Here is a 27248-nt window from a genome sequence, read left to right as displayed (position 1 = left end):
TGGACTGTTATACAGTACCTGTATTTTATTTTATTTGTGGATGGTTGTTAAAATAATAATTTTGTTTAGTTTTTACTATACAATATTTATCAGATTTAAAAAAATATACAGTCCACAAGAAATACACACAATTAAAAAAATGGGGGGAAAAACTAATACTAAAACTAATAAAAACAAAATTAAACAAACCATTAAAAAAAAATTAAACAAATAAAAACTGTCAAACCCACTCTGCAAATAAAAAAAAAGAAATAAAAAATAACATAACTAAACTGTTTTGTTTTAATATTCCACAAATGTAATATTAATCAGAATGTCATGTTTGGACTAGCGAGATCACATATAACATATTATTGCCAATATTTTTTTTTTTTTTTAAATGTTTTGGGGTGGGGGACTTCCCCTTTAAAAAAAATTTTGTTCATGAAATTAAATAAAAATGAAAAACTAAAACTAGTGTTATACCAATGGCTAACTGATAAATGTTCTGTGGACTGTTATACAGTACCTGTCTTTTATTTTATTTGTGGATGGTTGTTAAAATAATAATTTTGTTTAGTTTTTACTATACAATATTTATCAGATTTAAAAAAAATATACAGTCCACAAGTAATACACACAATTTAAAAAATGGGGGGAAAAACTAATACTAAAACTAATAAAAACAAAATTAAATAAACCATTAAAAAAAATTTTTTAACAAATAAAAACTGTCAAACCCACTCTGCAAATGAAAAAAAAGAAATAAAAAATAACATAACTAAACTGTTTTGTTTTAATATTCCACAAATGTAATATTAATCAGATTGTCATGTTTGGACTAGCGAGATCACATATAACATATTATTGTCAAGAAAATTTTTAGCTATTTTGTTACTTTTTGTTAACTATAATAACCAGGATTCAGACGCGTTTTTGCGAAATGTCTTACAAGAATACATGCTCAACAAAGCATCTCCTCTCTGTCGTTGTTCCTCGGACTCATATCATAGCAAAAAGACTGTGACACCTTGACCGAAATAGCAAAGAGCACCGAGCAGAGAACTGTAACAAGCCAGACATTCACTAAGCACGTTGCTGCTATCTTGAAGTTTTGCAGAGGAGAGGAGACACTTTTTTTATTATCTACCGACCAAGACCGGGAAAAGGTCGCTCTTATCATTTCAAAGGACATGTTTTCAGAAGGCTTCCATTCATTCACAAGGTGTATAAGTTAAGAGAAGAAGAACATTTAAAGCGCTGACTTTAGCAATTTTGCCATTACAATCACAGGAGAGAAGACATAATTAGTTCATTAACCTTTTGGGCTCTCTATTGGCCATTTCAACCGTTTTAGCTGTGCTAACACAAATGTGATGAAAGGTCTACGGATGGAGATTTTTTTTTTGTGTGTCTGATTTTGTCATTTCTAACTTCAGCGCTCAGCTCTCAAACTATCAATAATATACCGTTCAAAATTTACCTTTTGGATCTTTTTGCAGCTGTAATGTTTAATTCCTTGTTGCTCACATGATTTAAACATACTGTTTGGGAAAATGGGATGCATTCTACACGCGGCGCAAATATTTTTTTTCTCTCTAACAGATGATATATTTATCAGCTTTTTTGATAAGGATGCAAATTCGTGTAATATTCTTAGTTCCCGAAAGAGGCCTTAATGGCTTACTGCACTCTAGTGGAACAAATGAATGACGCAATTTAGAAGAAGAGGAGATGACCATGGAGGACCATTACATTTTAATTAAGAAGTGGAAGCCCTCGCTGCTAGCTGTAGAAAAACAATACTATTAGCAATGTAAGAAAACATGTTGGAAGAACTTCAAAATAGAATTGGAAGGGTTAAAAATACAAATAAATGGATATTGCAGACCGGTGTTATAAACTTTGTGCAGTAAAAAAAAAAAGCACGAACAAGCTGAAAGGGTAATAAAATCCAACCTGAGCCCTTTTCACATAAGGTTTGCAAACAATAGGCGCTGCTACTTCCGGGTGTCGGAACGCGGGTGACCTCCGATGGCCTGACCTGAAAGCGTGACGAAAACTTGCTGTGCCAGCGGTTGTGCCGCCACATCTACTTTTAACTTTATTCCTTCATTTCTGCCTGGAGGAAAACTGGTTTTGCAGTAAGACAGCAAAAACAGTACAGTACATGCAAAAAGAGTGAGGGGAGGTGTGGGGTCATGAGTATCATGAAGGCAGTCGGAGACAGGGTGGACACCAATAATATATTCAAAACACAACGGGAGATACAAATGTTAAAAAATGCATCCATAAAATTAGTAAAGTGATCTCTCAACAAGCAAACGCCAAGTAACTTAAAAGGACCGGGTAAAGGTTCGCTCAGAACTTTTCAATTGGTGCCCTGACCCGGATGTGAAAGATGCAGTTTTTTTGTTCCAGAGTTCTAAGTTATTTTCCACACTCAGCGCATTTGCTCCGCTGGCTGTAAAAACATTGTGGACTCAACCCCCAGCACACACACACACACACACACACACACACACACACACACAAACACACACAGAGGGACAATATTATTATTTTTTTTAAACCAGACCAATAAGTGTGTTAGGATGATTGACTTGTGTGGTGATTTTTACAATTGGAACGTCACTTTGAAGCGGAAAATATTCACATTTGTGACTTTTGATCCTGGACAGCAAGTCAAAAATAAAAACAAGAAGAACGATTGTATAATCATTTAAAATTATTATTATTATAAATGTTTTTATTATTAAAAAAAATCAATTATGTTTTACTGTACTATACTATTTAATATATTAAAACCATTTTTTTTCTTCTTTACAGTACGAGCATGACAAGTTAACAGAAGAGGGAAACCATTTTGTGTGCCGTGATGTTTTTTGTGCGTTGGGCCAAGTTATCAAAACGGGTACTGTAAATAATTGATGGTGAAAATTCTTTTATGCTTTTCACTTTTGTACTGAAGCACTGTACTTTTTTTGTTCAACATTGAGTTTTTGTTTTGTTTTTTTACATAAGTAGGCCTATCTACAACATAATGGGGGCAGGTGAGTGCGCGGGCGGGTCGGTGGGTTGCTGTACTCCTCTGCGCTTTTTTTTTTTTTTTAAATCTATGTTTTAATCTATTTATTGAGGCTGCGAACCATGATGTAAAGACAAAAAAATAAAAAAATAAATAAGAAAAACAGTGTTGCTCATTTGCATACGGTTGCATCACATGCAGTTAAAGTGCATTAGGCGCGTCCAGGGCCATGTGCGAGAATTCATTACCCACTCCGAGAATCGTGTTTTCAGACCACAGGCGTACAATGCTCCATAAAATAAAAGGCCCATTTGGTTCCGCTAGTGTTTGAGAGGGACTTAACCCGAACACTGTCGCATACAGAAAAGCGCCCATACCCGCCGCCTACAACTTTTTCAAAGCTACGCCATGTTTTAATGTACCACAAAATGGCTGTTGTGACATACCTGTTTATAAAACTGGCTTTTAAACGAGTGTGTGAGCTGATTGAGTGCAATTTTTCCCACTCTTTATTGAGCCAACAACATTAGAAAAATTCATGTTCTAGTACGGATTCCAAAAGAACGGAAAAGTTCAACAAACTTTTTCGTCTGCAGGTGAAAACAAGACTAGGCTACTTTATTTTTTTTTTTTTGCAGGTTTTGGACTGAATCAGTGGGAATCACAAAAATATTTTTTTGTCTACAAAAAATTAAATAATTTATCCAGAGGTGGCAAATCCACATCCAGAAAGTAAAAATAGTTTGGCTTTAGCTTCAGGTGCTAGTTAGCTATCTCCCTAGCTAGCTTCCAAGTTGCTCGTTTACTTGCTAGGGGGCTAGTTAGCTATCTCCCTAGCTAGCTTCCAAGGTGCTCGTTTACTTGCTAGGGGGCTAGCTAGCTATCTCCCTAGCTAGCTTCCAAGGTGCTCGTTTACTTGCTAGGGGGCTAGCTAGGTAGCTAGCTAGCACCAGGGGCTAAGGGCAAACTGTGGCAGGGTTTTTACTTTCTGGATGTAGATTTGCCACCTTTGAATTTATCCAACATTTATAGCACAGCCAAATGTGTCCTCCAAGCTCTGCCAACACACTGCCTTGAGATGACTGATGATGACCTCACTAAAGATGGCCTCCTGCTGCCTCAGCCTTCCCTTAAGATATCATCATCAATGACACGACCTCATCAAATCTCATCACCCCCAAAAACCTGACGTGACTGCTTCCTTTTCCGTGTTGGGACGCATCACCTGAAACCACCCGCACTTCCCATTTTGCTGGCATCTGTTATCTCCTCTTTGCACGCACGCATGGCAGGCTCTCAGGCATTATAAACACACGCACACGCATGTGCAAACAGATCTGGTTAAAGTCGTGTGTGTCGGATTCAAATGCTCAAATTCCGCCACGTGCGTGATCAATGCGGCGGCTAAAACGTGGCGCGAATAATGACGGCGACTAAACAAATGCGCTTTGATCCATTTACATGCAAATGAGCCCCGAGCCGCTTTTTGATGACGCCGTAAAACAGCAACACAACATTGTCACGGCAGTTAAAGCAGCGCTACGTAATAACTTGTGGCTCAATTAACCGTCGCAAAGTGATGCCATGCCAGATTGTTAAAGGGGAGGGAGGAGGTGCGCTCGTTGGTTGCCGTGTTCAATCACAGACTTTTGGCTCACCTGTCAGGGCCAACTCTGCTGTTGCGTTAGCGGTTAGCACTAGCGCCACCATTAAGCTTACCTTGGAGAGTTGTGTGCTGTCAACTTTTCCAAGCGCATTTATGAAGTAGACAAGCCCTGCAGAGTTACTTTTTTCTAAGTTTGGTTTTGTTTTGGCATCATTTGGACTACGACGGCGTATTAGGGCCACATATAAATACATATTTTTGTAGGGGGTGGGGTGGGGGGGTCAATTTCCCGAGAAAAAAAAGTCCCAAATTTGTGAGTTTTTTTCTTGGAATATTACCCCTAATATATAAATATATGACAAATGACGGCTTCACATCTGTCCAAATCTGATGCCGTATTAGGGCCATGTGTATACAGTATATATATATTTTTTTTTCTTGGAATATTACCCCTAATATATATATATATATATATATATATATATATATATTTATTTATTAGGGGTAATATTCCAATAAATAAAAATAAAAAAAATTTAAAAATTAAAAAAAAATAAAATATACACACACATGGCCCTAATACGGCATCAGATTTGGACAGACGTGAAGCCGTCACTTGTCATTTGCAGTTTTTCTAAGCACCTCATTCCTTTGCCCATGGCTTGCCAATCAACATTGGAGCAGCGTTGCAAAAATGTTTCTGTTCCTGACTGCAGCAGTTCCAGAAGCTTTATTGGCATCACACTGCTCCAGTGTAGACAATTAAAGTAGGCTAAACATTAGACCGCCTGGAAGCATGTCTAAGTTGTGGTGCAAGTGGCGTAACATGATTTTAGTGAGAGTCTGAGCTCCGCAGATATGTGTGGTGGATCTCATTTGACGACAGGGAACCATTGTAGAAATCAATTCATTAAACGTGTCGATGTCCCGCATGGACTCCAGCCATGTAGACTGTGCACCTCTCCTGCGCTGATTTAATCAGGTTTGGAGAAATTAGCCGTGGACAGCGTCATTTGTTTTGAATTATGGAGCCGCGTGACGGCCATAAAGCTTCCCAAACAGCCGCTGAGCTGCAGCCAGAAACAGAAAAACTTTTTAACGGGGAAATGTCGAGGTCGGCACGCCAGCGTGCCTGGTGAGAATTTAACCCTGCTACTGAGTTTGTCAGCTCACCGTGAATGTGACCCCAGCCAGTGTATATACTCGTGGAGGCTACTGATACCAGGCACCGATACTTAAGGCCAACAAAATCTGACATTGAGTAAGACCTCCTCAGCAGTAGGTGGCGCTATAATGGGGCAGTTTGGCACATCGGCGCGTCATCAATTTTATGTCAAGGTGTTCAATGAAAAAGTATGAGAGGTTTATGCTGGATTTCACTTTCCTTTCTTTGGTCCTTCCTCGGGTTTCCTGACGGCCTCACGACTCTGGCTGGAAGTGTTCGGTTTAGGTGAACTAATGAATACACACTCACTCGCACGCACGCACACGCACGCACACACACACATTATCACCCACATACAATTTAAAAATATATATATAAAATAAAAAATAAAAAAGGAGAGCAATGATGATGACATGTCAAATCGGTAAAATTACCGAATGAACAATACTAAGCTCTTCAGGGGGAAAAAAAAAAAAAGTATGAGGGGTATCGGTACTTGGTATCGGTGAGGACTCAGAGTGAATGCTGGTAGTGCTATCAGTATGATTTTTAATTTTAATTTTAAATCCCTACTACTAATAAAAAATTTTTAGAACATACACAACTATTGAAAAAAAAAAAAGACTTTTTTCCCCATTTGTTTACATGATCCATCACTTCATAGCACAATATTGAATTAAAAAAAAATGTCATCATTATGCAGGATCCATACCAAGACCACCCACTTGAGTTTCCAAATCGAGTATGTTTCCTTTCAACACGCCAGACAATTCCCAACGCGCTTCCCACCCAAGGAGACGCTTGCCTCGTGGATTAACACATTTCTGACACCATTTATCATCATCCACATGTACCGCTTCGCGCTAAAGCGATGTAAAAGCTCCTTTTTTAATTTTTTTTTTAAATCCTTAGAAAAAAAAAAAAAAAGTACATCTCCTGCAGCACTTTTTGTCTCTGGCGGTTATTGTGCTTTTTTAGCACAGCTTAGCTTTGGTGGCTTTGTGTCATTCACTCTTGTTGCGAGTATGTGTGGTTTTTTTTTGTCATGATGAAGCTGAAAGCGTGATTTGCTGGTCGGGATGATGAGTGGCGACATCGCTCCAAATGGCAAATCGCTGTTACCGTCGCACTTTGCTCTGCAACAACGTCCATTTTTATTAATAAAAATAGAACCCGCCGTGCAAAGCATGGCAGGCCTTTCAAGTTTGGTCGTAGATGGAGTAGAAAGGGATGAATGGGTGGATGCTTGGGTGGATGGATAGATAGATGGAGGAGAGGGAGGAGTGTGTGTGTGTGTGTGTGTGTGGGGGGGGGGGGGGGTTAATGGTTAAAGTACATGAGCGGGTACAAGCTTGGCGGGCAGAAATGACCAAAGCGGAGACACATTCTGTCCCATTTGAGCATCTCTGGTCGCCTTAGTGCTTATAGAGCTCTCATCCATCCTTAGCGAGCACACACACTCACGCTGATGCACACGCACGCACGCATCCAAAGGAGCTCATCCTGGCATTTTTCTTACGCGGACAATACAAAAATGTCCCCGTGCTGGAATGAAAGGTGAATGTCAAGATTTGTGCCACATAAAAATAGGAAGACAAGAACACACGTACACATACAGTAGTAGCTATGTGCTGGGCTTTGGAACCAAAAAGCAGTACTTGCACAGAAATGCCACAAGATGGCGGCAAAGTCGTTAAAACTGAAAGGATCATAAAGCATCAACACCAGGCATCCAGCATGTAAACAACCATGAAGCCATTTTACACAAACAACTGTTTCAGTAGTTAAGTTATTCAAAACAAACAAACCACCTTCACGAGGCTCAGTAAAAGTTTTAGTTAGCATACCGGTCTGAATAACATGCTAGCACAAACTAACAAGTACTCACAAAAAACAAAAAAAAATTGAACAGGAAGTCGGCCATTTTGGTTTGAATTAGCCATATCGCAGAGTTTTGCCCTTGAAGGAAGTTGGAAAAACAATCTAACAGAAGTTATATGGGTCGACATGGAATTTAGCAGACGTGTCCATCATAGCAGTACACAGGAAAAAGTCCCAAGGACACACAGCAAAAACTCAACAGGAAGTCGGCCATTTTGGTTTGCTTTAGCCATATCTCACTCAGTTTTGCCCTCGAGAAAGTTGGAAAAATAATCCCCTAACAGCAGTTTCATGGATCGACATGGAATTTAGCAGACATGTCCATCATAACAGTAGACATGAAAAAGTCTCAAGGACACATAAAAAATGAGCAAGAAGTCAGCCATTTTGGTTTGAATTAGCCATATCTCACTCAGTTTTGCCCTCGAGAAAGTTGGAAAAATAATCCCCTTACAGCAGTATCATGGATCGACATTGAATTTAGTAGACATGTCCATCATAATAGGACACACTAAAAAGTCTCAAGGTACCATGCCGGAGATTGAACAGGAAGTCGGCCATTTTGGTTTGTCACTCATTTTTCGCTAAGGTGCCCCCATTTGGAAAGTTAGGAAAAACAAGCCTCAGACACCATTTTACCGATTGGCATGAAATTTGGTGGACATGTCCATCATAATAGGACACACTAAAAAGTCTCAAGGTACCATGCCGGAGATTGAATAGGAAGTCGGCCATTTTGGTTTGTCACTCATTTTTCGCTAAGGTGCCCCCATTTGGAAAGTTAGGAAAAACAAGCCTCAGACACCATTTTACCGATTGGCATGAAATTTGGTGGACATGTCCATCATAATAGGACACACTAAAAAGTCTCAAGGTACCATGCCGGAGATTGAACAGGAAGTCGGCCATTTTGGTTTGTCACTCATTTTTCGCTAAGGTGCCCCCATTTGGAAAGTTAGGAAAAACAAGCCTCAGACACCATTTTACCGATTGGCATGAAATTTGGTGGACATGTCCATCATAATAGGACACACTAAAAAGTCTCAAGGTGCCATGCCGGAGATTGAACAGGAAGTCGGCCATTTTGGTTTGTCACTCATTTTTCGCTAAGGTGCCCCCATTTGGAAAGTTAGGAAAAACAAGCCTCAGACACCATTTTACCGATTGGCATGAAATTTGGTGGACATGTCCATCATAATAGGACACACTAAAAAGTCTCAAGGTACCATGCCGGAGATTGAACAGGAAGTCGGCCATTTTGGTTTGTCACTCATTTTTCGCTAAGGTGCCCCCATTTGGAAAGTTAGGAAAAACAAGCCTCAGACACCATTTTACCGATTGGCATGAAATTTGGTGGACATGTCCATCATAATAGGACACACTAAAAAGTCTCAAGGTACCATGCTGGAGATTGAATAGGAAGTCGGCCATTTTGGTTTGTCACTCATTTTTCGCTAAGGTGCCCCCATTTGGAAAGTTAGGAAAAACAAGCCTCAGACACCATTTTACCGATTGGCATGAAATTTGGTGGACATGTCCATCATAATAGGACACACTAAAAAGTCTCAAGGTACCATGCCGGAGATTGAACAGGAAGTCGGCCATTTTGGTTTGTCACTCATTTTTCGCTAAGGTGCCCCCATTTGGAAAGTTAGGAAAAACAAGCCTCAGACACCATTTTACCGATTGGCATGAAATTTGGTGGACATGTCCATCATAATAGGACACACTAAAAAGTCTCAAGGTGCCATGCCGGAGATTGAACAGGAAGTCGGCCATTTTGGTTTGTCACTCATTTTTCGCTAAGGTGCCCCCATTTGGAAAGTTAGGAAAAACAAGCCTCAGGCACCATTTTACCGATTGGCATGAAATTTGGTGGACATGTCCATCATAGCAAGACACATAAAAATAAAAATAAAAAAAAGTCTCAAGGACCCGTTCGCAAAATTCAAGCGGAAGTTGGCTTTTTTTGCTTTGAAGCGGCCATTTCAGAACTTGGAAGTTAAGGGAATATAAGGGTTAATTTCACTGTCATTATTAGTTTTTAACATCATAAAATAACAATATAAAAGATAGGGGATTATATGCACACACACACACACACACAAAAAAAAAGTGTAAAAAGAAGTTAACCATTGTTAGATAAAAACCTAAAAAAGAATGATTTTGTTCTTAAATTGTCTGTACGGTTCATCAAGAATTTGCTGGACTTTTTTTTTTTTGAATTTCCTGCTTGCATGATCTAAGAACTGACAATGCACATTGACGAAACATCAGTATCATACACACACAAGTGCACTCACACGGCCACGCACGCACATCTGGCCCTGCTTGTTAGTGCTTCCCAAGTTAGCGGAGAGACGCACTAAATCAGCCCGCGGCGTGACCTTGTCTCGTTAAGAGGCCGGACAGTATTATAATAATAATAATAACAACATGAAATAAAGTGACCTACTTGATGTACAGACCCCCCCCCCCCCCCAACCGCACCCCCCACCCCTTGACGTGATTCACACACTCGGGCTGAGCCGTGTATTATAACCAAGCCAACACCGCTGATCATTTGGCACCAATAAGCTGCAGGTGATGACGACGAGGATGATGACGATGATGATGATGATGATGATGAGCACCTCCTCCATGCACGTGCAAAGAAAAAAAAAAAAGAAGAAGAAAAATGGTGCAAAAGAAGAAGGAAAGAAAGTCAAGCTTGGCAATGCATACCCGGGTGCGCAGCTGAAAGCGATCCGGCGCGCGGAGGAGGACGCCGAGGTTCATGTGAGCTTGACGTGAGGTCCGTCCCCTTCACCCAGACTCCCTCTCTCGCACTCTCACTTTCTCTCTCTCTCTCTCTCTCGCTCACTCTCCTCCACTCTCTCTCTTCATCACTCTCATCCTCCCTCGCTCGTCTTTTCCCTCCATTAGTCTTCAGCGTGAAGGAGGCGGCTCTCTAAAAGCTTGCTATTTTTGAGGAGGGACACTTTGCCAAGCATTTAGGGGAGGTGGGTGGGGGGGGGGGTCTCGTTTATATTTAAACCACACACACACATACTAAGACATAGTCACACACACACACACACTTATTTGAACCAGTTTAACTTTTGACCATTGGCAAGCCGTTCATTTTTGTACTTGGGCCTTCAATTAAAAACTGCTGCGCGTCACAATTATACAACGTGATCCAACAATGCAACATAACAAGCACACAGCAGCGGCACGTATATCATCTGGAGCAGCTCAGAATCAATAATTGATCAAGTGACACAACAAAAACATGCAGTGTATATATTGCATACATTTATTGTTTTGACTTGCGAGCGCAAACTTGTCGGCTGGTCTCACAACCGGCAGCGGTTTGGCAAATGGCGAACGAGACGGCGGAAATGTTTAGCGCAAGTCGACACAATAAATAATAAATAATAAATAATTTTGTCGACGCGCATTTGACAACTAGACTAGACTGGACTAAAACCCTCATTCTTAAACTATAACTGGGGCTAAATCACTATGCATTTTCGTCGACTGATGAAGACGAGACATCTTAGTACATGAGGAAAAACGAGAGGAAAATGATATGATTTTGTAAAATCTTGTCTACTCATCTGTCTGTGACACAGATTCACCGTGAAAAGGTAAAAAAAAAAAGTAAATGATAGTTATTACGTAGCATTAATCCAACGGCTATAACATTCCAACCGCTAACTAATGCTGGCTAATTTACTAGCTTGTAGCATGTAGCCATAGAATCCACTTGTTGACATACTTGTAATATATTAGCAATTATATTTTGACGAATATTGGTATTTTTTATTTAATTTATTTTTAAATCTGATGGCTGATATCTTATAAAACTGTGTTGACCTCAGCAAACAATTTATTTAGATTTCCAGTTAGCTTTATAAAACCCTAGAAACTCTGCATCTTTTTTTTTTTTTTAAGTAAAGTTGAAGTTATTTTGGAATTTTGTATTTCTTGTAGAATACTATAGGAAGCTATGACATTTACTTGTTTAGTTTTTTTTATTGAGTTTTTAAGACATACAGTATTTATGACTCTGGGAGCTCCCTGAAGTTTTTGTTAGAATTTTAAAACATATATGACGATTGTCTAAGATTCTGAATCTGAAAAGTTGTTCAATAAACATATGCGTTCAAGGATTCCAACAAAGTTAAGAGTTAAAAAAGTTTCCCGCCAATATTTTTTCCCTTTTACTGAAACTGAATATCGGCTCTAAATATCGGTTATCGGTCTCCTTGACTACCAATAATCGGTATCGGCCCTGATAAAACCATATCGGTCTAATTCTAATGTAAATTAGTTAAAAAAGTTTCACGCCAATATTTTTTCCCTTTTACTGAAACTGAATATCGGCTCTAAATATCGGTTATCGGTCTCCTTGACTACCAATAATCGGTATCGGCCCTGATAAAACCATATCGGTCTAATTCTAATGTAAATTGAATTAGAAGTTTGTTTTGGAGCAGCCATAAAAAATAAAATAAAAATAGGTATCTGTGACCGCCGTTTCACAATTGTTACAAAATTTGTAATTATAAGTTGAGGACCCATGCCCAAAATTGAACAGAAATCCGTCCATTTTGGTTTAAAGTGACCATTTTGAGACATTTTAGGACAAATTGCGACGAGGGAATTGCCCTAAATGAGCTTGTATCGAAGGCAGATGGGAGTCGTCAAACTTTGATGATCATTTTGGGCTTTTGCCATGGAAAATTAGATGGTGCGGGTGTACCTAATATTTGGGCCCGGCAAAGTTGTCTAGCCAAGAGGGAGTCGTTAGTCAAGGACGCGAGCAACAACGGTGGAATTTCACCCTGAGCGTTTTTTTTTTACTCTCTCTCTCCCACTACACACGAGTGGAATTCCTCTCCTCGGCTTCACGCTTCTTTGATGGGATTTTTATTTCCCGGCTGGAGGAATAGTTTTAATGAAGTGAACGTTTCCCAGACAATTTATGTGCCGCTGCGCTCGGCTTGCTCGCGAAGCTTATTACTTCCATCAAGGAGCTTGCGCGTGGAAAGCGCTCTTGTATGCACTCCGCTACGTGCGCTGGGAGTTCAGAGAGGGAACCTCTCTGGCTGCTCTCAAAGCGGAAATCCCCACGGAGGAAAACCGGGGTAAAAAAAACAACAACACTGTGGGTAGTCCCATCGGAGGGGAGAAAGTCTAACATGGCGGCTGGCGCATGACGTGACGCACGCCATCCCGGCTCTGTTTTTAAAGATGAGGAGTCTTGACTCGCGACTAATCCGTCCGGATTACGGGACGTTAATCCCAATCGAAAGGTCGGGAGATCCCGTGACCGTCTTGTTTATACGGGGAATTTTAATATGATTTCTTTGTGGAAACAAAAGCGTCTTACAAAGGTCTTTGCGTAGACGAACCGTTCTCAAGTGGATTTAGTAAGAAATCCCGTCATGTGATTTGACCAAAGCTTTTATGTCATTTATCATTATTGTTGTCCTAAATGTGTAAACCTGTTTTCTTTTAAAATAAACCAAACATTTTTTTTCTCACAAATCCAAGAAAAATATTCATACAGCTTCTTAGCGAATGTGATTTGTTTTTAATCGTCTTCCGGGGCGGTTCTGATCAAGTCCTACCATCAGGGATGTGATTTGACCAAAGTGAAATTATCTGAAAATTTAGCCGGGGGTCTGGGGGCCGCTGGCACCCAGCTAGGTCCAGGGTTCATGGGTTTTCCGTGTTTTTAAGTACTTTCAATGCACTCACATGACAAAGAAATAGACAAAACAACAGCATAAATTTTCAATGTATATTGAACTATCACATATAAAATGGCAGTTTTAGTCAACTCAAAATCAGTCACATTCAAAAACATTGGACTGCCTTTGCTTTTAAAAACTATCACTGAGAATATCATCATATCTAACTAATGTGATTACTAAGTTAACACATAAATAATGTTGAAGAGTTCAAATTTCATGAACAAATAATTGTATCATGACCAAATGAAAAGTAACTCATATTAGAGCATACCACAAATGTCTTTGTTATAGCAGAAGATGTTATCTGTCGGAGTCATGTGCATACACAATGAACTACTAAAAAAAAAAAAAAAAAAAAAAAAAATCGGATTTTTTTTTTTTGGGGGGGGAGATAAAAAAAAGCGGATTTTTTTTTTTTTGGGGGGAGATAAAAAAAAGCGGAATTACGCAAATTAGCGGAAAAATCACATCCCTGTACCATTCAGGCCAACGAGAGATCCCTTAAGAGAAACGGGCCAACTCACTCCAGTCACTCTTTGCATGCCTCGCGGGGACGCGGTGCGTTTATCGATGCTAAAAAGTTGCACGCAAGCACATTGCAAAGCCAAGAGGTGATCGATCCGTCACTCCGGGTTCGGGAGCAAACCGAGGGCAAACTTGAACAGGTTCTCGAAAGGGAATGACCATCATCGTGTCGTCTGTGGTGGTTGCAAATGGTGACAGACGAGACGGATTTACCAAGCAGGGTTGGCACCAAATGACTTGTCTTGAAGACCAAAAATGAGATACAAATATGATGATGATGAAATGGAAATATTTTTAGATGAGCATGATAAAGATTATGATAATATATACAATATCCAGAGATGGCAAATCCAGGTCCAGAAAGTAAAAACCCTGCCACAGTTTGGCTTTAGCCCCTCGTGCTAGCTAGCTAGCTCCCAAGCACCCGAGGAGGAAGCAAGGGAGGACCAATCTTATGGAGGACCAAAACTGCCAAAATTCAAAATAAATAAATGACTACATAAATAAATAAAAGACTAAAAGTGAAAAATAAAAACAGATATAAAAAACATATAATTAAAAAATTAAATACAAATGTGTATGTGTATATATATATATATATATATTAGGGTGCGAATTCCCTAGTACCTGGCGATTCGATTCGTATCACGATTCATAGGTCACGATTTGATTCGATGCCGATTAATCCCGATACGAATCTATAAATTGATTATTGTGATTTTTTTTTCTCTCCCAAATTTAGAAAATACAAATCAGTAAACTTGTACATGTACACTGTAAGATTTGTATGAAAATGTATTCATCTGAAAATTCAGGCTTATAACTGAGCCACTGCATTTACCAAACGGGTCGCAGTCTGTTTCATGTTTGAACAGCACTGAAATCACATGTTAAGGCTTAATGTTGCATTAATGTAACATTCTTCCATGCTTAATGTGTGAATCATAACCCTTAGTAAGATGTTTTGTTGAATATTCCCATAAAAATGTGATGTTAAAAAAAATCGATTCGGCCGCATATTGAATCGATTCGAGAATTGCGTGCTTAATACTGCCGAATCGCTTTTTCGAACAACCCTAATATATATATATATATATATATTTTTTTAATTATATATAATTTTTATTTGAATAAATTTTCTGAAAAAAAAAATTAGATCCGTTTTTATTTTCATTTTTGGTAATTTATTTATTTAGAATTTTGGCAGTTTTGGTCCTTTATACTAGCTAGCTAGCACCCGCGGCTAAAGCCAAACTGTGGCAGGTATTTTACTTTGTGGACCTGGATTTGTGGACCACCTCTGGCAATCTCTCCACTTTCTACCCTAAAAGTCAACTCTCGGTGTGTCCCATCGTTTATTACAGTCATATTACAGAATATTGGCAAGGCAAATGTGTTTTTGTTCATCACCCAGTTATAGATTGTGCTATTAATGAACTTTCCAACTCAGGTTTATTATGGATGAGTCTCGCTCCATTCAATCATACTTGTCTCGTTAAGAGGTGGCTTAGAATGCGCCGAGCGTGGTCTCGCAACTCCGCCTGGGATTTATTTGTAATGATGCACACGCTAGCTACGGGCAGGAGAAAAAGGGAAGGGGAAAAAAAAAAAGAAAAAGCGCACACCTAATTATCGCGTCGCCGTTTTGACGTCTTCGGGCCGTCCGCCATTGTGCTATCTTCACACTCAAAAAGACACGTCTGAGCTTCGTCTCTTTTCGCTCCGCGCCTCGCGTGATGACTTAATTTACGAGCAAACGCCACAAACGGGCGACTTCAGCACAATCTGGCGTATTCATTAAGCGGCACAAGGAAGTTGGGAGGAATCCCCGTGGCGTCGGGCCGCAAATCAATTTTTGTCTCATTATCGTTTATTGCGGCCCTATGGAAATCAATCAAGACGGTTGCACGAGAAACCGGCACCGACTGAGATATACAGTAGTTGCATGACAGAACATTTCTTAATGTTTTTAAACTAAAGTGGTGGCAGAAAAAAGCGGAATACCGCTGACTTGAATTGAAAACAATGACACTGCCAGATAAACCCTTAACTCATTCACTCCCAGCCATTTTCACTGAAGCAACCCTCTTCGCTCCCGGCTGTTTTACTGGATTTTGACTGATTTTTCAAGGCCCACAGAATATTGTGTTCTATTGCTATAAAAACATGGAACCTGCCCAAAGAAAGATTAGAGTCTCTTCTTTCATCAGGAAAAAAAGGATATCTCTATTTGTTTCCGTTTTGCAGCAATTAGCATTACAATTTCATCATTATTCACAAATCTGTTAAGAACTGTGGGTATATCGACTTGTTTAAAAAATATATATAATCGTAATTAATCGCATTACTTCAATAGTTAACTCACAATTAATCACAAATTTTATATCTGTTCTAAATATACAATAAAATGTACAATAATATATTTTTTCATATTCTTGTTCAAATAAAAGTGGAAAAAAATGTTAAACTAATAGAAATATGGCTGCATCTTTTAGTCATTGATACAGTAATTTCATAATAATTCATAAAATTTAGTCAAAATTAAAAAGATCTGTGTGTGATATTGATTTGTGGTCAGGTCATAATTCTGCCACTAGATGGCATAATTGCATTTGTAAGACGTTGGTGACAGCTCAGTTAATTTTTCTTTTCATATCAAGAGCTACCTAATTTCTAATTAATCCCTAATTTTTCCCAGACATGTAATAATTAAAATCAAATAATCAATATTAAAAATAAATAAATAAATATGGACAAGTAGGTGAAAATGTATGTTTTATGTATGTTGGGACGAGTTGAGAAAGCCATCTTCTTCTAAAAGTGCAACCAGGAAGTAAACATGTGATAATTTATTCCATGCCTACATTTCATACAAACAACATATTCTGACATTTCATACTGAAAATATTAAATTAAAATTAATTATTAAAAATTGACAAAATTGTAAATTAAATTGAAATGGGTGAACATGAAGTAACTTGAGAAATTCTGCACATTTTTAAATTTGTAAAAAATACAACGTGACCAGTCTCCTCAAATATATGCATCATTATTACATTTATTACTGCTAAATTTTGACGCCAACATGTCCGCATGTAACAATAATATATAAAAATGACTACGCCTAAAATGAAAATGGCTGCCAAACACATCACTGCATAGAAGGGTTTGTTTACTAATGGTGCCATCTGGAGGTAAATGTGACGTTATGGTTAAATGGTCTATTATGAATTTGTGGATGCTCCATCAGTCGTAGCTTGGAACAATAAAAAAAAAATTAAAAAAAATACACTCAAAATGCCGGGCAGTGCGGTGTGCTGTTTAAGGACACTTTATCGTCTGTGCAAATATAGTGCAAGCTGTTTACGAGAGGCTCCGATATATGCGCGGCCAAATCAGATGACAAACAAGGCCGGAGGCAACTGCCTGCGCTCTTCATTAATTTACTATTTGTTGAAAAGATGCCATTGCACGTTCGCGCCGCTTCACAACGCGCAGAGACATTTTTTTTTTGTGTGTCTGCACTGGGACCTGGAAGGTCCTTCGAGGACATTGGAAGAAATAATCAGAGGTTGGCGAAAGTACGCACAGTACAGATACGGATTGAAAAGTACAAGAAATGATTCAACACCTTTATTAAAAAAAAAAAAATGAAAAAATCTTAAAAGAGACTTGCAAGGGATTTGTAGATATGACGCTAGTCAAGTGAAGTAAAAAAAAAAAAAAAGTAGAGCCACACTCACTTATAGCTGTTTATTGAGCAGGACAAGCAGCCAAACACACAACTACAAAATGAATACACTCACAAGGAGCATGGAGTAGACAGTGCGTGAAAAATGGCACAACGTAGTCAGAGAAAGAGCTCGGTAAGTCACTTGCTAGGCCACGGCCCCTTAAATGCACAAAATTCACTACTCTACTAATGTTTGCGACTTTTGGTTTAATTACACGACATAAAACCACTTCTTTTCTTTACATTCTCTTTTATTATGTTTTCAGATTTTACTTTTCTTTTTTAGGTGGGGGCTGGAACGATTTAACTCATTTGCGCCCAAAAATCGTATAAACTTGTTCCGTTTTAAATATTGCCACGGTCCCAAGAACGTATTTATAGATTTTTAAAAAAAAAAATTTTCATGCAGAAGGCTTTGATGCAGCCTCTGACCTGAAGAGGTCACTTAAAGCAATGGTAGTTATTACAAAAAACGGCCAGCAGGTGGCAGCAGAGTATAAGAGATTAACCAGGGCCATGTTGCAAACAATCTGATTTCCCCACAGTTCTAAACAGATTTGTGACTAATGATGAAACTTAGCTATATTCTAATGCTAATTGCTAGAAAACTGAAACAGATAGAAATATATATATATATATTTCCCCAAAGAAATAAAAGACTCTAATCTTTCTTTTGGTAGATTCCATGTTTTTATAGCAACAGAACACAATATTCTGTGGACCTTGCAAAATCAGTCAAACTCCAGTAAAACAGCCGGGAGCAAAGGGGATTGCTTCAGTGAAAATGTCTGGGAGTGAATGAGTTAATAGGACACAGGATTTGAAACCCAAACCTCAGGACTGTTTAGCAGAAGTTCTAACCACTCATCCAGCATGCAACCTCGTTCCCGATTTTAACTGTCATTTTCCGAATTCGCAAAAATTCGACCTCGGCGGTCTTGTTCTCTGTAATATTCGTCCTTCAAGTCTTCCCGCTCCTCGCGTGTCCACCCCTCGGAGGTGACACGATAGATGTCCACGCAATTGCCCGAGTAGGCGTCTCTGCGGGCAGCCCTGTACACCGCTTCCCTGGCAACCCGCGTGGCCTCCTCGGCCGCCATCCCCCGTTTCACCGCTTGATCCAACACGCCGTAAGCGTAAGGCGACCCCGAGCCCACGGAGAAAAGTCTCCCCCGGAGGCGGGTGCCGTCGCTGCACACATAGAAGACGCCGGGACCGCCGTCGTCCCACCCGCACAAGGTGGTGCCCACGCACAACTCGGTGCCCTTGAACGGTAGCAGCATGTGCCACAGCAGCTTGGCGGCGCCGCCGGTGGACAGCCGGCGGCCGTGTCGCAGTTGGTAGAGCCGCAGCTCCCGCGCCAGGATGCGCTTCCAGGTGGCGCAGTCGGCCGACGTACCCGAGCTGGTGCCCACCAGGTGGCTGTGGATGGGCTCCACCTTTTCGGCGTCGGGGCTGGCGACCAGGCCGTTGCAGCTGGAGCGGGTATCGCCCGCTGCGAGCACGCCGCCCTGGAAGGTGAACGCCAGCGTGGTGGTGCCGTGGGACATGGCGAAGGGCGGGGGGTTTGTCACCGTGCTGGATTGGGGCTTTTCTTGAAGACACTCCACAATTGGGATGTAAAAGTCGAATAGGCTCGTGGGCCGAGTGTCGTCTTGGGATTTACACAGGTCTTGTAACGCCATCGCACAATCGTTGATTGGCGACCGGTCTCAGATCTTCTGCGAGTCGTAGGCCCTCTGCTTTTTATACCGGAGGGAGAGTTACGGCTTTCTCTATACCTTCGTTTTCTTTTTCTTTGTCGATCCTTCGCCAGTCATCTGTTGTCCATCAATCCTTTAAGGTTGTCAATCCTCCGAGTTGATTGGCGGTCCTTCGTCATCAAATCTTTGTCACCGTCTATGTTGATCTCATCCGAGGAATCTCGACTGGTCTTCTGTAGCTTGCGCGCCCGTCTGCCTTTTTGTACCCGAGGACTTAGCGACATTTACAATTTACCGCGTCCTTCCTCTGAAGCCAAACACTCAGCAGCCCCGTGAGTCATTCGTCCCAGGTCCTTTTTCAGATCACATTTCTTCAAAGACGCGTCGGCGGGCGGCGGCCGGCGAGTCGGCGGCGGCCGACGGATCAAATGAAGTTAGACTCGGCAGCTTTTGATGCGTCTCTCCTGTGGCTTGTTCTCGGATAGAATCCCAAATAGGGTGACTAAGGCGGCATCAGTCCAGCCGAGCGTGTACAAAAAAAAAAAAAGAAAGTGAGGTGTCCCATTACAGGCGCAGCATGTAAACACGCGACACCAGAAACTTAGCGTGGCCCGACGGGCCGCGTCAGCGCGCATGTGCGTGCCGACGCCAGCTGCTGGAATCGACGTGCAGCTGGATCAGGCCTCCGCTTTTCATTAGCCTATTTTGTTAGCGCTGCTTAATGTATCTCAACTGACTGCGTGGAACGTTTGCATCGCGCATCTTATTGCTCTCAGTGCGAGAAATGTGGCCTTTGTGGATTGTCGTTTACGACCGGCGTTGATGTCGCAATAAAACAGGAAGCCGTTTAAAGTTCATCCTGTTCATTTTCCATGCATTGTTAGGCCAATTTTTGACTGAGCCAAGAATATAATCATATTTTTGTATATCATATTATGGAATACAGATCTTTTCCAAATGAATGAATAGCCTGCCGTACATTAATAAATGATATTAATGATTCATTGGTTTTACGTTTGGTTGCTGTTTTTTTGCTTTTTTGAGTCCCCAGAAAGTTGCTTAGAAATAAAACATACAGTGCATGACGCTATAATTCATGGCTGATCCCTTGTCATTCGCCATGGCCTTTTTCATCATCTTCGTCGTTGGTTGGTTGGTCTTCTTTGTCCCAATTGTTGTCTTCGTTGATCAATGAGCGTTTGTTGGCGCGCCAATCCCTCGTTAAAGACTCTTGGTCAGTAATTTGTCGTTGCTTTCGTCATTGTTATTTTTGCCTTTGACAACTTAAGATATTTTCTCATCTTCTTTGCCATTGTTAAGCCTTCGTTAGCTTCCGTTAGCTTGGCCCTTTGTTGTCCGTCCTTTCCTGTTGTCTTTATTGATTATTGTTGACTTCTATGTTTCATGGTTGTCTTCCTTCTTCATTATTGCCATTCTTGTCGATCCTGTGGCGATTCTTTGTCATCGATCCTATATTGTCGCCAGCTCGTCCTCATTTCTGATTCTTCGTCGGTCATTTCTCTTCTTCTAGCGCGTCGGCGTTGTTGTTGCCTTCGATCATTTGGGATCGTCAGTGTGGGTATGTCGTCTCTGTCGCCGCTGTTGATCCTTCGTTGTCACCGACTCTTCTTCAACCCTTACTAGCCATCTTTTTCCAATAGTTTTTGTCTTTATTATCGATTGCAATCCATCGTTTCAGATTCTTCGCCGGTCATTTGTCATTGTTGTTGCCTTTATAATCGGCGTTGTCTTCAATCTTTTGTGGTTCTCAATGTCAATACTTTATCATCTTCATCAGCCATGCCTTGTTGTTGTTACTTTGGTTTTGTGGACCGTTTGTCATTGAACCTTTCATATCGTCTTTACCGACCCATTTCCATATTTGTCGTCATCAATTTTTTTTTTCTGGGGAGAGCTCAGTATTGATCATTTGACATGTCATCATCATTGTTCTCCCTTTTTTTTTTTATATATTTTTTTTATTTTTAAATATTTTTTTTATTTTTATTTTTTAATTACTTTTTTTTGTATGTGTGTGTGTGTGTGTGTTTGTGTGCGTGCGTGCGTGTAAAAAAAAAAAAAAGAATTCCCATACCGTTCACCTAAACCGAACACTTCAAAATCCAGCCAGAGTCGTGGGGCCGCCAGGAGACCCGAAGAGGGACCAAAGAAAAGAAAGAAAAGCGAAGCCCAGCACCGACCAGACACCACCCACCGGGCGTCATCAATTTCTGTCATCAAGCCATTACAGTAGCTTCCATGTCCCAAGTTATCAAAACTGACAAGAGCTGTCAAAATTAATCGACAAGTTATCGATTAGCAAATTAATTAAAAGTATTTGAATAATTGAGTATAATCATTTGGGGCAAAATTTTCCACTTTTTCCAGCGTCCGCTCCAGTGTAGCACGCGCTCTTGTTTTATGGTCACCGCCAGCCAACGAGGTCACTCATTTTTAATTCAGCCTCACGCCCGGCAGCCCGCGAGATCGGTCGGCCCAATCGGGTTTCAAGCCTCACGTGGGTCAGGCTCGGAAGGCTTCCGCCATCAGCTGCTCTGTGGCGACCATCCATCACCTTGATGGCGACAGCGTCCGTGACTGCGTGGTGACGCCGCCGCTCAACGGACGCTCAACGGACGGCGGCGGGCCGCGGCACGCGTCTTCTACCTGATACCGATTTGAGATAGCGTGAGATGAGCAGTGAGTGATGATGTGTGTTTTGTGAGATGAGAGGAGCGTGCGAGTGCATGGCGTATTTATCACGAGCCTTACGGCTCTCCTGCGCTGAAATATACGAGTGTCATATCTTCTGTGAAGGGGACGTCGTCATTCAAGTGCGTGTGACACAAAGGCTAACGTGAGGAATTCATAGTGGACGTAGCCATGCTTATATAAAGGCAGAGGTGGCAAAAGTATGCTTACTTGTGTTAAAAAAAATTTAATGGTCCAGATTAGGAATGGGCCGATATTAAATTTTGACGGTATTATAACCGAGAGCAAAGAGCCCAAATTTATATATATTAGCGATCGACCAATATGTTTTTTTTCAACGCCGATGCCGATTATTAGTAATCAAGGAGACCGATAATCGATATTTCAAGCCTTCATTCATTTGCAGTAAAAGAGAAAATATTTGTGTCAGAATAAAAAAATAAAAATAAAATAAAAACAAGCTGCTATTAATTTGCAGTAAAAGAGAAAATATTAGCATCAGAATTAAAAATATATATATTTTAATTTTAATCTTACAGTATTGACAGCTCTGTTTAAAAATTCGAACAAAAAATGCAGAGAGCTGCCAGGGTCATCAGCATGTGTTAAGTTAAGTTAAAAACTAAGCAAGTAAATAGTTCCCTAAAGTTTTCCAAAATTTCAACATAATTTCTATATTTAATTTGATTTATTTATTTTTAATAAAAAGTGTAGAGTTCCCAGTGTCAGCATCCTTTTTTATCAAGTGGTACATTTAGAATGTTAAGTTTAAATGAAAAAAATAAACAAAAAATGTGAACAATTTATTAACAAGCTGCTTTTTAGAACAGAGCTGCGGGCTGCTCATGTTGTCATTGGGGCTAACTAGTACATACTGGCACCATGTCTTTGTTTGCTTGTTTTTAAGGATAATGCACATTAATCAAAAGGCATTCTTGTAAGTAACTGTAACTCTTTTGTCTAACCTCCTTTCCACCAAAAACCTTCTCCGTATGCGAAACAGTTTCCCTATTTTATGAACTTGCAATGTGCTCACTTTTCTGCAAGCTAATTTCTGAGTCCATGATCAGGAGTGAGCTGGCAACCTGTTCTTCATGAGCAACACAAAGCAGCCTAACGGCAAAGAACTTTTTGAGCACCAGACGCTCGTGCGTTTCAGGCGGGCACAACATGTTTTCATCCCCTAATTTCCCAAAGATCCTTGAAACGATCATTCAAATTTCACGCCATGCTCTGCCCGCATTAAAACCCTCACGGCAAAATCAGGCCTTAATAAAAGTTTTGTTAAAAAAATAGACTGTTACTCAATATTTGACAAAAGAACACAATAGAATGTGTTTATTATGATTGCAGCGCTACGACGAGATTATGCGCCCCGCAAATGACCATAATAAACATTTGTTTAATGTTTGCATGCAGAACTTCTTCCCGTTTGGAGAATTGTTGTGATTCTGTTTTGGAACAGCTGTCAAAGTCCCCGGAGATGCTTCCTTTCCAACTGGGAAAGTCCACACCATATGGAGGAATCACTGCTGAAAATCACAAACACCGACTTTGAGGGCATGAAAGCGACGCTAGATATCAATAATACAGAATTGAAAAAATATACTTATTAACATCTACTAGGCCATATCTGACATGGAATGCCCACATTTTAGCCATGAAATGAATTGGACAAAATGTCCGCAGCTGCTGCCTTTTCCCTCTTACGCACATTTTCCCCCTTCTGTGTGCGACCGCGGCTTTAATTAAACGCCATTGAGTGAACATGACACGGACATAATCAGTGCTTACGTCACACGCGCGCTCCGTGAAAAAACACCAATCAGCAGCCTGTAAATAGCTTGGATGTTGTTGAATAGCAATAATTACTGGAGGTGCCCGCAAACCCAGCCAGGGTGCGAACGCGCTGCCGATGTTGATGCAAGTCACAACAATCGCGCGAGGTAATTTCGGCGCCTCCTCGTCCTCTGCGTGCGGCTTTCAAGAAAATGACGCTCGCGAGGAGAATGATGAGGATGAAGAGCGGCACCACTTTGAATAACAGCTGCTCAATTGTGTTTTTTTTTTTTTTACGAGCACTTGGAATGACAAAGACGCCGCCCACACACGCTCCGAGCGCCAACACCAAAAGTGTATGCCTTCAAAAAGAAAGAAATGCACAGAATAAAAGAGAGGCCAGATCTCCGGGACTTTAGGTTGTTTTATCAGCAGCTTGAAAAATCGGATTTTTTTTTTTTGTGACAAATACGAAAAATCCTGGGAGAAAAAAAACAAAACAAACATTTAGTTTTGGGTTGTTTTTTCTCTCCCCCATAAATAAATAAATAAATAAAATCACAGCACAAAACATAGCAATAATTATAATATTTATCTTAATAAAAAATTTTAAAAAAATAATAATGATGATGATATCTTCAAATCAAAAATAAAACTTAGTCTGGAACTGATCGATAAGAATGTAATCTTATTTTATTATGTTTTACTTCCCTTCCCGAGTTCTGTATCGCCTTTCATAGTTTTAAAATTCATTATAAGTGAAAAATCTATTTGAAGCTTTAAAATTAAACTACTTACCTAGTAAAATTATTCAACACAAAGCACCAGGGCAGTTTATAAAGTCCACAAGCATCACAGAGGCTAGGGGAGCCATGGGTTTGTCACTTCTTTTTTTTTTTTTTTTTTACACCTTTTTATATTTATTGGAATCAATAAAACAAAAAATATGTGCCAGATGAAAGACCAAAGTCTCAGGTATATATTTTAGATTCATATTATGTTCATATTTTGTGAGAGTTATAAGCAATAAAATATAGAGTGAGAACATCTGACATTTTTGCTCCACCGTGGGGTAAGTTGTCTCACTATATGGTGTAAGATGTCACACTGGATTTTGCAACTAATAAAACAAGGAAAAATTATTGCCGTTCTCCCCTTTTCACTTAAAAGTAAACATTGAAGTCAGCCAACAAAATGATTATTATTTATGCCCCATTCTTTGCATGTCACGTGACAACTAACCCCAAAATGACTGCGACATGTTGCCCTAAACTATCATGTGTGCTAATACTAGCTCTAGTTTAAAGTAAGAACAATGACAGATATTGACAAGACGTCTGAATCTCTCCTCAATCAAGTCCACGTGTATCGCTGCTAAAATTTGCACCTGGACGACGCTTTGTTTCAAATTTTATACTTTGCATTATGCAAAAAGTTTCACCGGCGCTCATCTCAGCTCACAATGCGCTATCCTCGCCTCAGACAGGATGTGACTTCTTACCATATATAAAGAAGATAGAATATGGTGGAGAAGATAACTTCAGTGTGACAACTTACCCATGTGACAACAAGTCAAATCTCATTTTCAACATAAATTCATATCCTCAAATATTTTCTCAACGTATCTTCCGAAGAAGGACACAATATAACATTATTTGACTCTAAAAAATGGAAATGAAATTCATTGGACTCAACCAATTTTCTTCAGGGGCAAAAAAAAAAAAAGAATACAGATTTTTGCCACTTCCAGCCGGGTTCCCTCGTGTGTGTGTGTGTGTATCGGTTGTCACATTATTTCCAGGATCGCTTTCAAGGGAAAGAAAGTGTTACGGGTACTCGGCGGGGGGTGGGGCTTCATTCATGCGGCTGTCGTGTACTTTTCATTTGATTTTTTTTTTACCGTTTGGTGTGGCAAATCTCCAGCTTAGCATGTGCGCGCGCACACGCTGTTTGCGGACCGCACGCTGTTCTGAAAGCTACCATGTTGTTATTGAAGACATCTGTCGGTGCCTTCACGAGGGATTATCCCCCAATTAACACATACGCAAACACATTTAGCCTCTTTGCCAGGCGCCATTTACATACACACTTCACGGAAACATTAGGGGAAAAGGTTTCTGTCCAATCACATGTACGAATAATGCAAATATGTGCACGGTCTTTAACTCATTCACTGCCATTGACGACTATAGACGTCAAAAGTTCATGTGAACTATTTTTACTAGTTTAACATTTTTTTTTTTCATTTCATGTAATTTTTTTATGAAAATTTTAATCGCCTGACACCCCCTAGTTTCGGACGTTTACATTCTGTTAAACATTACATTAAACATTTCGAACAAGCCTGTTATTGTCCTTGGGGCTAACTAGTGCCCGCTGGCCCCATTTCAAAACAATAAATACAAATTTAGGACAATAAACATGAATCAACAGAGCAAAAAGGCATCCATGTTTGCACAGTGTCTTTTTTTGTCTTGCTCCCTCCTAATCGAAGAGTCCTAGTTCCGAATGCTGTCAAATAGGACAAGCTTGAGTGTCTCCGTGTTGCTGATGAAAGCGCTTTGAGTCTATTTGAAAAGATCAAATTAAATGCTTGATGTTGCATGCGCCGCCTTGCCGTCGTTGTTGTTGTTGTTGTGTGTGTGTGTGTGTTTTTGTGTGTGCGTTGTGGCACTTATTGATTGCCTGATTGATGTCCGTTCCTTCAGGGGGTGCGAGAAAATAAGCTCCACCTGCACGCTCGCCTTCCTTACGAGTGCACTCATCAATCTGTTTGCCGCCGCATGAATAGCACTTCCTGATTCCTAGCTCGGGGGCTCAATTAGCGCCTGGAAGGGTTCAGGTGAGTGCACCGCTGGGGTTTGACGCAAGTTGCGTAAAAAAAAGCGGAGGGAAACGTTTAACCTTGGAATTTTTGCGTGGAGGTACGAAAAACAGCACAGATGTCCCGTGGAGGAATGAAGTCCACGCCGCATTAAACAAACCCGAGCGCAAATAATCTACTGCCGCTCCTTCATTTGCAATTTTATTTCCCTCAATGCCAGGCGTGTCCAAAGCATGGCCCGAAGTCGTTTACTTCACATATTCGTATTGAGTTTCATATTTTGGTTCCATGCCTGACAAATTCACGACATGAACGTAATAGCCATTAAACTTTAGCCCAACCGTTTATTGCCAATGACGAATATACTCGTCAAGTACGTTTTTCAACGGGTCGGTATGCAAAGCTACCCGAAAGCTCAGCTTGTCAGTGAAATTCAAGCTTCGACATAACTGCAGTGACAAACAGACACCACAAGGTGGCGACATTTCAATTGTTTCTAATTTGATTATGAAGAAAATATTAATCACGATTAATTTGGTAATAATTGAAATCACGATTAGGACAAT

General features: G+C 40.2%; 2 protein-coding genes across 3 annotated transcripts in view; both read right to left on the bottom strand.

Moving 5' to 3' along the window:
- LOC144062276 (cadherin-24-like) overlaps positions 1-10576 on the bottom strand; it is a 33026-nt gene extending 22450 nt beyond the window's left edge. The window contains exon 1 of one of the 2 annotated variants that reach the window (XM_077583482.1): positions 10384-10576. The gene's annotated coding sequence lies outside the window, so the exon portion shown is untranslated. Of the gene's footprint in view, positions 1-1938; positions 3718-10383 lie in introns of those variants that run through there. The other variant, XM_077583483.1, reaches the window with a different exon arrangement.
- Positions 10577-16989: 6413 nt separating this feature from the next.
- Positions 16990-21406, bottom strand: psmb11b (proteasome 20S subunit beta 11b). The gene has a single exon (XM_077583484.1). The coding sequence runs from the start codon at positions 19347-19349 to the stop codon at positions 18558-18560; it is 792 nt and encodes a 263-aa protein (XP_077439610.1). The 5' UTR covers positions 19350-21406; the 3' UTR covers positions 16990-18557.
- Positions 21407-27248: the final 5842 nt, after the last annotated feature.

This window comes from Vanacampus margaritifer, chromosome 13, assembly GCF_051991255.1.
Source record: "Vanacampus margaritifer isolate UIUO_Vmar chromosome 13, RoL_Vmar_1.0, whole genome shotgun sequence".
NCBI lineage: Eukaryota > Metazoa > Chordata > Actinopteri > Syngnathiformes > Syngnathidae > Vanacampus > Vanacampus margaritifer.
The sequence above is the reverse complement of the archived record's forward strand: the minus strand, read 5'-3'. Positions and strand labels throughout refer to the sequence as shown.